Source organism: Cricetulus griseus, chromosome 2 (genome assembly GCF_003668045.3).
Source record: "Cricetulus griseus strain 17A/GY chromosome 2, alternate assembly CriGri-PICRH-1.0, whole genome shotgun sequence".
NCBI lineage: Eukaryota > Metazoa > Chordata > Mammalia > Rodentia > Cricetidae > Cricetulus > Cricetulus griseus.
The window spans coordinates 448182950-448201749 of NC_048595.1; the positions used below are offsets into that span (position 1 = coordinate 448182950).

The 18800-nt window shown below is 39.9% G+C and overlaps 1 protein-coding gene across 14 annotated transcripts in view; it reads left to right on the top strand.

Annotated features, from left to right (window-relative positions):
• The window catches only part of Pam (peptidylglycine alpha-amidating monooxygenase), a 265814-nt gene that overhangs the window by 103653 nt on the left and 143361 nt on the right, over positions 1 to 18800 (top strand). For 11 of the 14 annotated variants that reach the window (XR_003481650.2, XM_027397700.2, XM_027397701.2 and 8 more), the window contains exons 1-2: positions 13830 to 13927; positions 14858 to 14978. Coding sequence is in view for 13 of the 14 variants with exons in the window: in XM_027397700.2 (XP_027253501.1) it covers positions 13830 to 13927; positions 14858 to 14978 (219 nt within the window). In the remaining variant the exon portion in view is untranslated. Of the gene's footprint in view, positions 1 to 13522; positions 13928 to 14857; positions 14979 to 18800 lie in introns of those variants that run through there. The other 3 variants (XM_027397706.2, XM_035441157.1, XM_035441158.1) reach the window with 1 other exon arrangement.

Below are 18800 nucleotides of genomic sequence, written 5' to 3' on the forward strand. Positions count from 1 at the left end.
TTACAATTAGTATTTGGTTAAGATAAAAATGTACTAGTTAAAATGTTGACCTCTTTGATAACAAAATTTTAGTATTTTGTGAAAAGGTAATGGCATAATTATGAAGTTTCAGAATCAAAAATCAAAGTAGGCCATCTTAAAGTATAGATTTGGCTAATTCAGAATGAAATAATCAATAATACTATGGTAATGTATTCAAGTAACTCTGTGGTCCTCAAGAAATATATAGCACATTTTAATGCTGTACAAAGAATTTCACCTTCTCCCCGCCCTGTAACCTTAATTTACTTCATGAACAACTTCAAGTGTGTTTTTCCAACACTTTACTTAATTCCACTCATATTTACATTATATTTGTCCATCTTTATCACTTAACTTGTCATTTGTATTTAATCATAGGTGAAGCTACTGGGAAATAAAGGCCCTCAGTGGGAGCCCAGAGAGCAGAAATCAGCACAATATAATCAGAATTTTCTAGGTGTGTGCTTGACTATACACAGCTGATCTAGAAGCTACTGTCTCGGGTAATATCTATTTCTGAGTCAATGAGGAGGTCCTTTGCACCAGACATTATGATTTCAAATGACAGGCCAGTAATTTTGAATGCCATGGATGAAGTCAAAACGTCTCTAAGGATGTTATTACATATGGATTGCTTTCCTATGTACACTCTTATTAAGTCTGATTGGGGCTACTGCTGAATGACTGTAGTGGGTTGTCTTTTTTTTTTTTTTCTGGTGTTAGTAAAGATCAAATCAAGGCATTGTGCATTCTGGATAATCCTGGAATCATTAAGTTGTATCCTCAGCCCTTAGTGTATTTTTACATAGCAATATGAACTCTTCTAAGTCCATAATTTTTAATATCTATGAATTTTGTGTGTACAGCCACAAAGTCCCTCTAGTTCCTGTTTTTAATAAATCATTTGGCATGTGTCATTTCAAAGTAGTCTGGATGGGATTATTAAATGTATATTGTTGGAATTATAATGGGAAGCAAATCTTAAAAGATTTAAATTTGTGAAGATATACTGATTTTTAAAATTCAATTTCAAAACAACTATTTTCCATAAAAATAATTTAAACATCCCTTTCTTTAGTAATACATGTGAAATTCAACATAATCAAGCGAATCGCAGTGAACGTCACCACCCTTATGACACCCAGTGCTTCTCGAACAGTGGTCATACAGCACATTGCATCCTGGGAAATGCCTTAGTCAACAGTACTGCTCTTGGGAGATGGGCATGTTTCACTAGTAAGAATCCTCTTGTCTCATTTAAAACCCGAGAGCCTGGTTTGGGCCAACATTGTATATTCTGTTTGTTCCAGAAATCCCTAACTGTGTTTGGAATGTAAATGTGTCCTTTTCTCTACTACTGATTGCATGGGCCAGTTGTATCTACGCGTCTGAGTCTATAGAGTTTGTCATGAAACAAAAACTTGTGACTTATTAATTACCTGTGAGTTCTTGCACACCAAATGAAAATGTTTGTCAATGATTTTGGTGCAGGGTTGGTAATTTCCTAGTGTTTTGATTGGGTCTTAAATGACCTCCTGAGGCTAAATGATGACTCTTGTTCCCAGCTGATGGAGCTCTGGGAAGATGGTGGGGACCTTCAGGAAGTCTGTCATTGAGATCATGCCCTGTTGGGGGACCTTCCTTCAGTTCTGTTTGCTTCCCAGATGCCAGGAGGAAGCAGCCCTACTCTCCCCATCCTTTCCCACTGGGATGTTCTTCTGTCTTACCACAAATACAAAACTGTGAGGCCCTGGCACAGCTGATGGGATGGAAGCCTCAGTAGCCTCCTTTTAAGTTGTCTATGTGGAGTATTTTATCACAGCGGTGAAAGTTAAGGAATATACTATGGAATATAAATTGGAATAAATACTGATCATGTTAATCAAATGGATTAAAATGAAATTTTGGCTGACAGTGTTAGTGTGTTTGATGCCCCCACCCCTGGTGTGTGTGTGTGTGTGTGTGTGTGTGTGTGTATTAGTAAGAAAGTGTTTGAATCGAACACCCAAGCCATGCATTTTCTCGACTCTTCAGTAATTGTGAAGTGTCTGCTGTCTGAACATGTTTCTACTATCTGAAAAGATACTTGAAGATGAGGTATAGATAGACTCAGAATGAACAGTGCTAAATTGGGAAGATCAAAAAGAGATTTTATATTTTATCTATTGATAAAGCTGAATCTGAACCCCTAATACCAGATTATGATCCCACTGTTGCTTTATTCTTTAGAATTGACTCCAATTGTTTGGTCTCTTTCAAGAGTCCTTTGACCATTTAGCGTGACCCTCAGTTTAAGCCAGTGTGAAGTAGATTGCTAAAATAAGACTTGGGCCCATGTTTACTGACTCAAGATTTTTGCCCTCTATTTCAGACTAGTAGTTTTCCAGATTCTCTGAAGAGTTAGGGGTGGGGGTTGGTGAGATTTACTATAGGAAACAATTAGCATGTCTTATTCCTAGGTGTGCTATTGATTTTAATTATGCATGATTTAAAAAATGAATTCACTTAGGAGCATTGCTGAATCAGTTATTGTTCAGTTAGCTTTTGCGTAGTTTCTTATATACCAGAAATGTAACCTGTATTAAGTGTGGCCTGGTGCCTTTGAAGTCAGCTAGACCTGAATTTCCATCCCTGTCCCTCTCATCACAACAGGACAGCAAGTTCCTTAAATTTTTCCCTCATCTGTGAGGTGGGGAAAATAGTGAAACAGCTCACAGGACATTGTGTGAATGAAAACATGTCAGATGTGCACAGTACTCAAGGCACTTGGCTTCTGGTCATATCTGTGCAGCAATAGGAAATGTTGGGTTGTTAATAGTATCATTGTTTTCATGTATAGATCCTTAAATGCCATTATTTTTGAAAGGAGTTTCCTTCTTTAATGGTAGGTATCATTTTTCCAAGCGGGCTGACATCTCTCTCTATTTTGATTAAAATGGGAAAATGCAACTATTTCACATTTTTTCCATGATTTGAAAACCTAACACTTAGTTATAACTCAAGATCAGAGCTGTAACTTCAGTCATGAAGCAAGAAGGCCAGCGAGATAAAGTAGGTAGGCTTAGGCCCAAGTCTGGAACGTTACCGCTGGGACTGCACTCAAGTGGTCTCTCAGGCTTGGAGGCTCATGGACATCTTTTCCAGGCTTTCATTTGAGTTTCAGGTGTACTGCAGATCTCCCTGGGAAACCTTGTAAACAGGATTAAAGACAGGGAAGAGCAAAACTATTCTGTAAGCACCCAGTGAAAGCAAGGCACTTCTTCCTAAATCCAAAACAGCAAGAAACAGTTTACTAGCAATGAAATCAACTCACCACCTGTTTGTGCAACAGCATCAAAGAAACAAGAACGCTTTGATCATTTTTTCAGGCAGAAGGAAATTATGAAGCTCTCCACTGATAGTTCATGGAGAGATGGGGAAGCTGATCAAAGAAAACTGTTATTAATATGGACCAGAAATTAAAATCTGCATCCACAATGCTTTATTATGCTGTGTCCCTTTCATTGGTGAATTGCGTACTTAAACATGAGATGGTCATCTCATAATTCATTTGACCCTTATGGTAGCTTCTGTGTTCTCTGAGCAACAATGTTCAGCTGTGTACTTTTGATAATGGCATACGAATTGCATAGCTGAGAGATTGAGTGGGCCGTTTGGAGGACACATTTAGTTTAATCCTTTTAGGTTGCTGTAAACCCAGTTACGCAGAATTATGTAAGAGGGGACATGTTTTGACATTCTTTCATGATCTTTAAGGAAAACTCCCATAAGTTTCCAATTATGTAACAGCAATATAAGATTATAGATTTCACTTTGAACACTGTAATTATACAGTTGAGAAGCTTGAAGAAAAGCAAAACTATAATAGGACGAGCTGTATTTATGGGCTTTTTATTGTAAGGATGCACACATTTGAAATGGAAAACAAAAGAATCGTTTGCAAATACCACTCACTGCTGTGGGAGAAAAATCTTTTGGAGGAACACAAGAAGCAAAAGAAAATTTACTATTGTGTTCAATAGATTCCTTAAAGACAAAGACTATTCTGGAAGTGCGTAGTCCAGGTCTAAGCCAGTCTCCAAGGCATAGTTTTAACTCCTGCCTCTGAAGTTGTTAGGAAGCTTTTATCAAAGTAGAGAGGACGGTGCTTCAGGAGTAAGCCCGAGAAGGTAGAGCAATAAATAGGAAAATTCACAGACATCTCATTAAAAATGTATTGGTAATGGCAAGAGAACACAAGGACAGCAGGGCCTCATCTTTGTGCCCCACCCTCAGGAGCCCACTATACTAACATTTGCCTTTAAACTCAAGAGGCAGCCTCCCTCTGTGACATTCTAACTTTGTCTTACTTAGGAGAAACTGCTAACACAGAGACCCTCAAAGGAAGAGGGCTGAAGATCTTAATCCTTTAATATCTTTCTGAGTTGGTTATTCAGTGATTCATACCTTATTGAAACAGCCAAATTGACATTTGAAATTTAGTCAGATCATTGGTATTAGTTTCAGATGACTTCCTGGAGAATTCACTGAGGATGAAGAAGCAAGTTTATTAATTTCCCAAGTGTCCTTTGAGACGGCTTATGACTCTGGGCCCTTGTTTACTCCTTGGGTTAGGGTAGAAATCACTTAGTCCAGAAATCTCTGCACTCAATTGCTGTGAAACAGAATTAACAGCTTGTCTATTCACTCAACAGGGATGTTGTTTAAAATGGAAGTGATGTGATACCTGGAGAATTGTTTTTACTTTTCCAGAGCTACATTCTATGCTTATAAATCAATAAACTACCTGGAGGACAGATGAGTACGATACCAAGGCTAGTGCCAGCTCTGTGACATCATCAGACACTGTTAATGCTTTTCTGTGCAGGTCAGCAGTCTCTTGAATCACAGCCAGAGCAGCCCAAAAAGCTGCAGGACAGTATTGCTTGAAACCCAGGGTTTGTAGAGTAAAACATGCTGGCACCGGATAGGTACATGTGTTCACAAGTAACATTTATGTTACTCAAAGATGAGAAATTTAATTAAGAATTATACCACTTGCTAATTTCTCCATGAAAACTTTTAACAAAACAAACTCGTTGATGACTAAGAGACATTTAAAGGACATCTGGTACAGATCCCATAAACCACAGATAGATAGATACACAACCAGAAGGATAGATAGATAAAAGATAGATAGATAGATAGATAGATAGATAGATAGATAGACAACTACATAGATAAATGAATAGATAATAGACACACGACTAGATGGATGATAGATAGATAGATAGATAGATAGATAGATAGATAGATAGATAGAGTGTTGCTCTTACAAATTGTAAGTGCAGTGGTCCCATGCTAAATGACACCTCTGGGACCTTTTAGCATATATAGTTTAACAGATACCAAATCCATTTTGACTTGCAAACAAAGACTATTTCAAAGTGGCAGCATGTTAAAAGAGATGGCTCTCAAATAAATCCAAGAGTATACAAACAATGCCACCAATGTGATGTCTTGCTAATGAGAAGAAATGAGGGTGGGGAATGATTTAGCATTTGTGGATGATAAACTTCATGCTACACATAGGGTGAATTTTCCCTTTCTATATAAAGAAAACCCTAAACATCAATGGTCATAGCATAAGTGATTTTAAGATATCAGCTAGTAAGTGTGAAAAATAGGCTAGGTATAAAAAAAAGCAAATGAAAAGGCAACCATGACGGTTTCCTATCCATGCTGAAGGACAGGGAAAACAACTCCTGACTATAAGGTCTGAAAGCATGTAGGGAGTAGTGGAGACTGTGGCAATCCTGATTGCCAGCCTGACTGAAAGAAAAAAAACCATTTGGCACAGCTGATTGTTGCCGTGGAAACCTGACTTGATGTGAAATTTTGAACCATTTACCCTGGGATTATTTTGGGAGGCAGTTGAAAAGACCCCTGTAAGCCAAACAATCTACTTTTGCATCGAATTTGAAGTATGGTCATTTGTCTTCACCTTGTTTCCTGCTGTGTCAGCTAAATGAGCAATGTCTGTAAGGGCATAAGAGGAAATGTTAATGCTTCCCACCAAGGGAATGGGTGGAAGGCTATTTTACATTGTGCAGCTGAGTGGTTAATAGGTTGAAGTGTGTGGTGGCAGTACCATGCTTATATCCTGGTTGTCTACTGAGCAGGACTGCTAGTTCTTGCCACATTCCAGTTTTTAATTCTGTAAAACAGGAGTGACCACATATTTAAAGAGAGCATCCTTTATGAATGTGAAGGTCCTGTTTCCTGTTGCATGGTATGAGTTAAAAGACAGATGTGTAAGTCCAAAAGTCAGGATTGGAGTTCAAGTTCTACCACTATATAATTAAAACAGGAAATTAATTTTCCTGAGCCTTAAATCTCTCGTCTATAAGAGAGGAGTGACAACCCAAACTTCAAAGTCAGAATTCAGTGAGATAATATGGAAAAAAATGTTATTTTCTGTTGTTTTAAAATTCTTTAGGAGTTTATATTCATGCACACCTTTTAGGTTTTTCTGTGTATTAGAAAGAAGTGACATTGCATTGGTTAACAAATTGAGCTTCATGATAATAAACTATAACAGAAATTCTCAGGCAGGGTTATTTTACCCTTCCGATGACATTTGACAGTGTCTGTTGACATTTTTGCTTGCTACAGCTCAGAGGAGTACTGCTGGCTTCTGGTGGGTGAGGGCCAAGGCTGTGACTAAACATTGGGCGATACACAGGACAGCTTTGCACATCAGAGGACTCTGCAGCCCAAATGTTAATGGTGCTGGGCTGTAGGGACACTGGGCCACAGCTATATAATCACCATAACATTTAAGATGACGCAAAGAAAAGCCTGTTGTTGTTTTCCCTAAATATTACCTAACTCTAATAACCTATTAATTGAAATCTGAAACTCATTCAACAAAATATATTCTTAGAGGCACATATATCTGTTTTCTTGTAGTTACAAAAGATGCTATCTGATCAAAATTAAATTTAAATTTATTTTTACAAAAGCTTGTCCACAGAATGGGGTATCCCCCCCCTTACCCATTCATGTAAAAATACTACTTGAAATACAATAGTTTTTTTGTTTTGTTTGGTTTGGTTGGTTTTTTATTGTTATTTTATTGAGACAGGTTTTCTCTGTGTAACAGCCCTGGATGTCCTGGAACTCATTCTGTAGACCAGGCTGGCCTTGAACTCATAGAGTTGCTGAGATTAAAAGCATGTGACACCACCACCACCTCACTGAAATACAATAGTTTCAGTTAGAGTACCTCTGCTTTTTTTAAATACATGCATTTGCTTTCTATGATTTGCTTTATCAAAATTAACTTTTCTTCTTTTCCTGTCTTGGATAATACATTCCTAAATGTCATTAGGTAGGAGCACAGCAGGGTAGACTTTCAGATATGGGACAGGTGTAAGGTAGCAGGGAGCCCTACACAAGTAAGGAAGTGTGGATGTGGTTGGATTGGTGACATGTGTTTCAGTCAGCTTTCTGTCAGTGTATCAGGTACTTGAGATAATCACTTTGTATGGGGACAGGCATCAGTCGACAATAGGTTTGCTAATTGCTTTTGGGTCTGTGCTGAGGCTGCATGGGTGTTGTAGGTAGCACAGCCATTTACTTCATGGCTGGGAACACGGGACAGAAAGAAAGGAGATGTGGAGCCTCTCCTTATTGCCTCCAAATGCATGCAGTCAGATTCCCACAGCTCCCTGTAGGCTTTACCTCTTAAAGGTGAGGTTCTGCCACCTTCCAGTAGTGCCAAACTGGCCACTGATTATTGTCATGGGGCCTTTGGAGGGCAGTTCAGGTTCAAATCAATCATACGGCATTATCAGAATCCAAATAAGGCCAACAGTCCATTTTGGGGATGTCAACAAAGACCCAAGTGGGATGAAGGAGGGAAAGTTCTGATATTCCAAGCATCATGGGCAAACACCATAAGGATAGAAAGATAGCTTTAAAGCTCGATAACTGGGAAAATGTTAGCATCCATGTGATGTACGTAAAGATAGCAACTGGTTAAAACCTATTGAGCAAAACAGGGCACCATGCGCCCATTGTGATGAAATAAGTAAAATAAGCTGAAAGTCTGATGAAAAATTGAATACCTGCAGAATAAAAATAACCTCCTCACCAAAAGCATTAATTAAAAGTGACACTAGTAACTGTACAGTAGAAACCCAGGTGGAAAGACCACCTGAATTAAAGGGTCAACTGACAGGGGAAGTGCTTCTGTGTATGTGTTTGTCTTACTGGATGATAAATAAAGTTCTGTTTGGCCAATGAGGCAGCAAGTTAGACAGGACTAGGAGTCAAAAAAGATTCTGGGAAATGTAGTAGAGAAGTGGTGATCCAGGCAGGAATGACATAGCAAGGAGACTCATATTTAAGAAAGGACAAACAGGAAGTGGGTCCCTTTTCCCCTCTGCTCTTCCTCCAGCGGCGTGATATGATCCACTGGCAAAGGGCGACGCCAATGGAAGGCGTCCAATAAGATAAGTCTTATAAAATATATAGATTTATGATAATTAAGATTGAGCTATCAGATGAGAATCCTAGTCATTGGCCAACCAGCATTTGTACCTAATATAAGTCTGTGTATTATTTTGTCCATCTACGCGGTGGGCAGAACTCAGGTGGCTGGCAGATACGGTAGGGCTCAGGCAGCTTTTGGCAGAAAGATTTATCGTAACAGTCAACATCACATGGTCTTAACAAGACAAAATCCTCTTGCCATCTAGTAAAAGCTTCCAGGGATGGAGCTCATCTTTATGGCCAATAGGATGGTATATTATAGATTCATTTGACACATTACAGTACCATCAGAAAAGACTACCCTGGGAGAAGCCAGCTGCCATTTAGTAGGGATGCCCAAGCAGCCTTTAAAAGGAGACCATAGAGTGGGGCCGTTAATCTGCTAATGTGTAGCCTTAATTGCTAGCCATGTAATAGGATGCACTTTTAAATTCTTTTAAGTCAAATTATCATTTATTTATTGAGTGTATGTATGCATGCATATGTGTGGATATGTATGTAGCGAGCTGGATTTCTCCATGTGGGTCTTAGGGACTGAGCTTCAGGGCCCCAGGTTTAGAAGCAAGGGCCTTTACATGATGAGGCATCTCAAAAGCCCATTTGTTCTTATTTTTAAAAGGAAATCTCCCTAAAGTATTTCAGAGGGCTGAAGTATCAGGTCAGTAACTTCATGTTCAATGGTTTTAGAAAAAAAAGATTATTTGTACTATAATTGGAACATTCCTCCAAGATTCTTAAAATTTTTAGTTACAAAAAAAAAGTCTTTTTAAAAGGGGTTCCTCATATGGGATTTTTGTAAGTTTTAGCTAAAAAAAAATGTTATCAGTCTACTTTTGACAGACATTAAGTGGCTTCCAATGCTATTATTTTAAAAAATGCATCTAGTTCTTTGTTATTTTCAACAATGCTATTAAATACTTTTGTTGACACTTTTGTGTCATTGTTTAGGTTTTGTTCAAGAGTAAATGCCCTGAAATCAAGTTGCTGCGTGAATGGTTATGCATCCTTTAGTTGGTTTACTCCTGTCATTCTAGGAAGCCTCATACAACGTCCTTAAAAGTAGATGGAGTTCATAACTTCATAGCTATTTTCCCCCACACTAGAAGATACTTTTTATAACAGTTAGGAATTTATCTGTTTGATTATCACTGTCCTCGGCATTGTGGGCCTGGATATGTATTTGGAGGAGCACTAATTACAAGCATTTAGTACACACTTGCTCTGTCCTTAGGAGATGAACTCACTTTTTCCTGGAATAGCTCTTATGAAGTAGGTGGTGTGAACCAAGGCACAGAGAGACTTTTGCCCACTCAGTCAGTCAGAGCTAGACACCAGACAGTTTTCCTTCAGTTTCCAAGTAGCCACTATTCTCTCACTTGCCTGCATTAATCCATGAACAATTAGTCAATATGTTTCTTTGAGTCTTTAACTACAGATTTCAGGGACTTCTTTTTTACTTGTTAAATAGAAGTATTGAGAGTAACCAACACTCTCTAGGATCTCAGTTAGCTTTATGGTCCTCCAGTGCAGCCCTGACTTACTACCTAGTGATCTGCTTATTGAATTAATACCCATACAGGCATAAACTATAAATCATCCTTACCCAGTGAAATAATGGAGTTATAAACAGTATATGTGCTTTGTATTGTAGATAAAATGGTGCACCTGGGCTTGCTGTCTCCAGGAGACGGAGCTTTTATTACTGTTCCTCAAACACATCATGTCTTCTGCCCCTCCTAGGCCCTTTGCTCCTGCTGTCCCCTGTACCTGGCTATGCCTTCTGATAAAGATGTGGTCAAGCTTTTGTTTGCTTTCATCTTGAAGATGCCTCTGTTTCTCAGATCCCTGGGTCTCTTTTAATGGTCTGTTCTAGGAGTAGTTCTTCCATCAGTTGTGTGAAATTCTTATTTCCTTAATAAATCATCTTCTCTTTTTAGTCTCAGGTATCTTATAAACTCAAATGTGTATCATAATGTCATAATGTCTCATGCAGTCTACAAAATTAAATATTTTTAATAAATAAATTTATTATCTCAGGAGTATATAATTTGAAGTTTCAAAATCTTGAGACAAAAATTTGAATATTACATACTCTTAATAGGAATTATGAAATAAAAATGAAATGGTGATGGTTAAACATGCTTACTTTCATATTACAGTTTGTATTCCATCTTTGGAAGGTGTTAAGAATCACAATTAGCTTTCATATAATAAAAGGTATTGTATTTGTGGTTTCTGATGTCATCTTTGCTTCTACCCATAGCATTAATTCTCTTTTTTTGGTAAGTGGGTGGTTTAGGGACATCAAGGGAAATAAAATCAATCAGACAGTTAGATGGAATTTTATTTCCAAGGCTAGTACTTAAGGGTGTGTTCTGTTACAGAGTTTTAATAACAACTCTTGTTTTCAAGTGTTTTTGTTTAATGCCAAGCCTCCTTGGCAACTGTAACAAGTCCTGTCCTTGAATGTTGCTCTGAATGAAATAGGATTCTTCTCTAACATATATATTTTTAAAAAGAGAACTCCGGGGAATGCTCTATGTTGTCACGTGACAGTACTGTACTTGGTTGGGAGCTAAGACAATAGCACAGCTTCAACACCAACACCAGAATCCCCAGGAGGTCTTTTCCTTTATTTAGAATAAGGACAGAGGGTTTTGTTGCTCATCTCAAACTGGAAGCCAAAGGCCAACTTCTAACAAACAGCATCAGACTTTTAAATATGTCATTGTTTATGCAAATCACCCATGATCCTTGGGTGCTGGTGAGCCTCAAGCACTCCTGAGTAGTTGGATATTAAATTGTAGTTTATTTATATTTGGTGTGTGGCATTTAACTTAGATAGTGCTGTCCATGATGATGAATATTGTTCAGTTTCCAGTTAGTATTTATGTTCCTTGTTCCTGGTTTTTCACACACACACACACACACACACACACACACACACACACACACACACACACACACACACACACACACACACACACACACACACACACACACACACACACACACACACACACCCCCGCTTAGCTTCACTACACCATGATTTCAAGAGAGCAGTTTAGAGGCTAACATATTACTGTGGGGAATGTCTAGGTTATTTAATTATCATTCATTTTTGGTACTACCGATTGAACTCACAGCCTGCAGCTTGCTAAACATAAGCTGTACCACAAAGCTGCTGCCCCACCCCAGCCCCTGACTATTGTTATATGTATTGTTATTTATTTATCAAATCAACTGATTTGGTATTCTCTGGAACATATTTCTAATTATGGCTTGAAATGAAGACTTAGAACTCTATTTTCTAGAAGTTATTTTCCGCATGTGAATGATATGTTTTACACTATTACTCACTATAATTTTCAGATTTAAGACATAATCTGGCAAATGTTCAGGGCAACTGGTAAAGTCAAATCATGATTATCTCAGAGTTTAGCCTCGTTGAGCTTTATGTCACACTTTTTCTGTGTGGCTTCTGCAGACAAGAGAGGGAAATTTTCCCTAAGCCTGAAGGCCCCTTTAAGAAATTGAGAAAGATTAGCGGAGGGAAAAACACATACAAACTTAGGTACTTATGAAAGGGCCTTGGGAGTCGGGGTGGGGGCCGGGGTGGGAATCACAGTATAGGGGACAAAGATATGATTGTGACTATCCCACTAGCCAGAAATATTCAGATGCATACCTCTTTTTCTGTAAGTGAGGTGGTATTTGCTAAAGGTAGACCACAAATATTTATTGGACATAATTAAAGCTCCAGGAAACCATCCCATGATCTGGTCATGAAAGTCGGTCCGGTAGGGTTGCATTCTTGCCTTCCATAGTGAGATAGTAGACTTTCAGGCTTAGCTTGGAAGACAACTGTGCATGTTCCTTTCTACAGGGGAGTATTTATACCAGGGGGAGGGGGAGGAAATGTGTGGAGAGGAAGAGGAAACAGAAGAGGACCTTGATCTAGAACCTTCTTTTAAGGCTGTTAATTTCCTTTTGATAAAAAAAAAACACTATATATATATATATATATATATATATATATATATATATATATATCAGCTTCACAGTCAGCCATAGTTTTGTCTTCTCATTCCCTGAGCCCTCACCTCTCCTGCTTTCATCAATAGGAAGTTCTTGCCCATAGGCTTTCTAGATACATTTCATTTGGAGGACGGCTAAGATCCTTTCCACGCCACTCCACACCCCTTTTTAATTCTGTTATCGGTTCCTAATCTTTATTTAGGACCGGGCATCTTTGGGGATGCATGCCGTTATCGGGAAGAAATTACTGCTTTGTGTATTAGAAGCCAGATTTTCAAGGGGTCTTTGCCAAGCAGGTATCACGTTAACTGTAGAGTTTTAGTTTGTTTTAGAGTGATTCTGATAACTTGGGCAATTGACTTGTACAGAAATGCTTGTGCGGGCAGGGGGTATCTGGCTCTTTCTCTTCTCGTCTGGAGCCCTGCGGTGCATATACATGAAATGCCTTTGTTCTCCTCTTTTCTGCCTGATTCTTAGGGTCTCTAAGTGCTTTGTCTTCGCCCCTCTGGTGTATTCCTTGTGCCTTCATCAGTGATGGAGTGAATAACTTTGTTTACATTGAACGGAGGTCTGGAGCATGGTTTTGTTTTGTGAGATGAGAGAGGATGGAGGGAGATAGGAGAGGAAAGCACAGGGAAGAGATAGGTAAAAATCAAAACAACGATAAAATTAAAAAAATCAATAAGACAAAAACAAGCCGGGAGTGGGTGTAGGGGAGGAAGAGCAAGCTGAGGCAGGGCAGGGGTCCCTGAAGTCGCGGGGGCTTGTCGCTGGGGTGGAGAGAGGCATCAACAGACCAGCATTTTCCCCAGGCTTGGGCGCAAGCTTGTGAAACTCCTCGTGTGTTAAAGAACCTCGGCTGGGATTTGCTGAGGACAAATGCTGTAATGTGTTAGTCATCCATTATCGGCTTCTATTTTTGCAGGTTCCGAATGATGACTGACGCGGGTCTGCGCGATAGCCCTCAGAGCCCCTGTCATTGCGAGCGATAAGGACCTCGCACGCACGTCCAGCAGCCAGAGCACCGGCTCAAGGCGCTCTGGAGGGCGGGCGGCTCCCGCGGGCGGGCGGAGCGGACTCCAGTGCCGCTTCCCACGCACCCGGACCAGACCAAGCGGACCGGCTGGCCGCACGTCGTCGCCCGTCGCCCGGGGCCATGAAGTAGCGGTGACCGCCAGCCCTGCTCTCCCGCCCGCCCGGCTGCTGCACGCTGCCCCGGCCCCAGCTCGGACATGGCCGGACGCGCCCGCAGCCGGCTGCTGCTGCTGCTGCTGCTCGCCCTGCAAGGCAGCTGCCTGGCCTTCAGAAGCCCACTTTCTGTCTTCAAGAGGTGCGTGGTGTTTGGCTTGTTGGTTTCCTTTCACGAGAGGAAGGTGGTTGGGGTGGTTTCTGTGCCTTAGAAATGTAGTAAGCAGGGTCCTTGGGAGAAAAAAAAAATCTCTACAAGGCTGGTTTTCTCTACCCGAAAGGACTTGGAATTTTAGCCTCTGTAACTTCTGAAGTGCCCCTCGCAGAGAGATAAAGCCCACCCATCGACCTGTAGCCAAGCTGACACCGGGCTTTCGGAACTCCAATTAGAAGTTGTGACTTCCAGAACTAATCGCTCTCTCTTGGGGAAATAGATCAGAAACTACCATACAGTTGTTTAGACTTGAATGCTTTCCTGTGTATAACAGCTGGAGGAATAAAATACCAAGATAGATCGGTGGCGGGGAGATCATTGGCTATAATAGCTCTCTAGGAAATATGGAGCTGTATACAGGCACCTCGTAATTACCATATGAAATATTTATGCACTTGTACATTTGCAATTCACATCGCAGTCCTTATTTCTTCCTCACATAATTGTACTTAGCAAGATTGTGGTTAGGGATGTTTTGTTGTTTGTTTCTGGTTAGTATTGTTGGACCCTCCTAGCTGACATAACGTTACTGGGTTACAGGTCATCCGTAGCCTTTCCACTAGAAAATCAGCCTGCGTGTGAGAAGGATAATGTCTTCATTAAGGAGAAATAAATATGTATTGCAGGCTTTTATTGAGCCAAACTTTAAGTGTGCCTGGCTTAGTTGCTGTGATTGTCTTTTGCTTACAAACTGGCTCTATGTTGTTCATCGACAATAACCTCTGGATATCAGGGTTGTTTCAGCTGTCGCATTCTAGTTTACATTGGATCTACATTAGTTATCCTTAAACTTAAGGTCATAGGATTTATCTCTGCCCTTCCGATTATGTTCAAGGCTGTTCAAATCATCTTCTTCAGGTTTAAAGAGACTACCAGATCATTTTCCAATGAATGCCTTGGAACCACCAGACCTGTAACTCCAATTGATTCATCTGATTTTGCACTGGATATTCGCATGCCTGGGGTTACCCCTAAAGAGGTGCGTGGATTTCTGTGCTTTATTTTCAACTGTTCTGTGGACCGTCTAAAATGAAAGCTAAAACAAGGAACCTGTATTTGCAGCTGTAGTAACTCCTTTGCTTTCAGACTCCCCGGAGGAGACGAGAATACTAGAAAAGGGGTAAGATTTCCAGGCAAAATATCCAGCTAAATTCTTTTTATTAAAGGGCTACTCATTTTGTTATTGTGATTTGAAATGGAACCTTGAAAATTTACATTTTGTGATTCTCCATGGATAAATTGCCTCTGTAATACAGCATCTAAATAGTCGCTAAAATAAGGAAGACGTTCTAATGAAGGAAATAACATTGAGCAGCTGTGTCTACCTGATTACTCTGTGTGTGTGTGTGTGTGTGTGTGTGTGTGTGTGTGTGTGTGTGTGTGTGTGTTTAATACCTTTCCAGGGCAGCCACAATGAAGACAGAAAATTCTGTTTGCTGCCAAGAATTTGAAGAAAAAAAAAAGAAAACATTCCACAGTTTGGAAAGTTAAGGAAACTATTCATACAGGTGGCAGAATAAATTTTCTAGAGATACAGTTTGAAGAAAGAACAGCAGGGCTCACACCGGTGTGTGGTAGAGCCTGTGAAATTGAACAGGGTTGCTAGGCATCCCATGTCTGAGCACACACAAGAAGCTAACACACACACATACACACACCGGTGTGTGTGCAAGGAGTTTCACTAAGCATGAAAAGGCCAGAATTCATTATGCTCTCCACCAGGCAGAACGGGATTTACGCATGTCATTAAAAGATAGCCCTCTGCTTTTGAAGGTCCGCAGACGGGAGAGGCCTGCATGTGGGAGAGCTGCAGTGGCTGGTGACTCATTCTTGCAGATAATGTACGATTTCCTCTTTTCCCCTTTCAGCACTGGGGAAGGAAAAGTATTCTAGTTATGGAGGAAAATGACTTTTGAAACTGACAGCCAGAAGCTCTAGAGAACACACACACACACACACACACACACTTGAGTATGATTATGAGTAACTACTTTACAGCTATGTAAGAAATGGCCCTCACTGTCTCTGCAGTCCCACGACACTGTGCAGATACCTCCCCTGTACATTTTGTTATTTCTGCCCCGACCCTGACTTTCATAATCACCTTATGTAATATTTAAGTAAGAGAGTAAGACCAGAGCACAAAAACCACAGCCCCCACCCAAGAAATGAACTTGCTGTTTATTTCTTTTCAGGTTTAAAACAGAGCTTTTACTATACTTTTTAAAACTTAACTGCTTATTTTTAATATAAAATAATCACCAATTTGTCATCTGGTTTTTTGTTTGTTTGTTTGTTTTTTTATTTTTGCTTTTGCTTTTGTTTATATTTTGAGGTTGTCTCCCTCCACACTGTGGGATGGCCTTAAGCTTAAGGCAGTCCTCCTGCCTCATTGAGTGAAATACAGGGATGCATTGCCTTGCCCAACTTCAGTCATTGTTTCTAGCATAACCCCCCCCCACAAGAATGTCCTTGTTTAAATCAAATAATGAATTAGTGCTAATTGGAACTATTTCTCTATCGTTGTTGCTGCTTAACAATGATAGTAGACAATTCTGTTTCGACCAGTACTCAGAGAAAAGAAAACTAGAAAAGCTGATTTAAAAAAAAAAAATATGTGGAAGAGCTCTGTTCTCATAAAATAAATCTTTGTTCAATGTTATAGTCTTATGATTAGCGAAACGACAGCATGGAAAGAGAGCATGTAGCATTTAAATTGCTGCTGTTTATTTTGCACTCTAGGCACAGGGTGTTGCCTTGTGCAGTGGCCATTTGTTGGTTACCATTGCTGCAGAGTCACTTTCCTCCTTGCTCTCTCTCTCTCTCTGAGGCCAGGTGGTTCCCAGGAGCCATCTCCAGATGGGGAGTGAATGGATTAGGATTACCAGATGGTTGGATCTTGCCTCCCTACCACAGTGATTGATTCAGAAAAATACATGTGTCCTAGAACAGCCCAGTCAACTCTTAGGACTTTTGCTAAGAGTGTATTTTCCTGTTTTATGTGAGTGGCAAGCCTGGAGTCCTGGCGTATGCTAGCTCTATGAGAAGATTTTTCTGGGATAACACAGAGAGACTGAAACAATGGAAGTTCTTGGTGACATTTTGGTCACATTTGCTTATGTTAAACTTTACTGTTTCATCCAAACTGGGTTGAGGTTTTTCTTAACTTGCAGCAAAACTGTCTAACTGGGCGAGTGATTCAGTTGCTCTGAAACAGCTTCTACCTCCTGAGAATGTTTCACCAAGTTCTCTCAACATTCTTGATTCAATGCATTCTGCATACTGGCTGATCTACAGATGATCCAACTCATAAATATTCGTGGAAAATGACACGCCGCTCATGATAGACAGACACAAAACTTCTTTCCCCCTCAACTTGGCATTCTTGGTGAGGTGGATTCAGACTTCTGATACTGTACATACTGTTAGTGAAAAGAAAGCAATCACCTTTGTCTTAAAATGCAGCTTAAACTAGAGTTAACACAGGTAAGAAGAAAGGAGACAAAAGGGCAAGAAAGAATGAAAAGAATTAGAATGAAGAAACTCAAGGTAGAAGAGGGCAACTGAAAGTTGACCAAAACAAAACAAAATCCAAGAAAGTAAAATGATCAAGAACAAGAATAAGTGGGCAAAATATAAGTTATCTGGAATATGAAGAAGAAAATACTTCTTAAATCAAGAAACAGCAGAGAGGAAAGGCAAATGTCAGGCTGAGAAGTCTTCCTGTCGGTTGTGGTTCAACAACAACAACAACAAACAACAACACAAACAGAATTCACGCAAATGTCCAAACCATGTAGAAGCAAGAGCTTGGTATCAGTAGCCAAGAGCAGTCCAAGAAATATGCCATTCAATCTAGATCACAGAACTGTTGCTTATATTTTGGAAATATTATGAATGGTAGGGATAAGGCTGACGGAAGTCTTTTGCGTGAGAAACAAGACTGTAGGCTGTGTTAGGAAGGTAAGCAGATGTGTAATAGAGGTGGCAGTGACCTCAGGGATAACTAATTTCACAGGTGGCATACAATCCTAGGTTACTATCATGACCAAACACACCATGTCAGATCAGGTCTCTCTCTGATACTACATGAGCTCAGACGGTCATTAAAAATTATTCAATTAAACCTAACCGGTTTGTTCAGGAAAAGTAACTGGGACTCTATTACAGTATCCGTTTTTCATTTAATTTTATTTATGATTGTTAGTATGTGTGAGGGGGCAAGAGGGAAAGAGGAGAGGAGAAAAAAAGAGAGGAGGAGAGGAGAGGGGAGGGGATAAGGGGAGAGGAGAGAAGAAGGGAAGGAAGGGAAGGGAAGGAAGGGAAGAGAAGAGAAGAGAAGAGAAGAGAAGAGAAGAGAAGAGAAGAGAAGAGAAGAGAAGAGAAGAGAAGAGAAGAGGAGATGCATGTGTGCAGGAGTCAGAGGACCAGTTTCAGGAATTGATGCTTTCTTTCTACTGTGGTTCTGGCAATGCAACTCATTGTCAGGTTTGTGAGGCAAGCACCTTTTACCTGCTAAGCCCCCTTACCAACAACCTACAGTAGAAAAATTATTTTAAAGCTTTAGGCTTTATGGTTTTCATATGATCAATACAAAACTTTTCAAGTAGATTCTGAGAGATTAGCTGATGGGTGGAGCATGTGCCTAGTGTTCACCTGGTACTGTGTCCTATCTTCAGTGTCAAACATCAAAACCAAAAGATAAAACAAACAACAGCAAATCTAGAAAAAGAGCCAAGGAATGCTGAGACCATGAAAAATATCTTCCCCAGGGAAGAGCACCAATTGGTTATCTTGTACC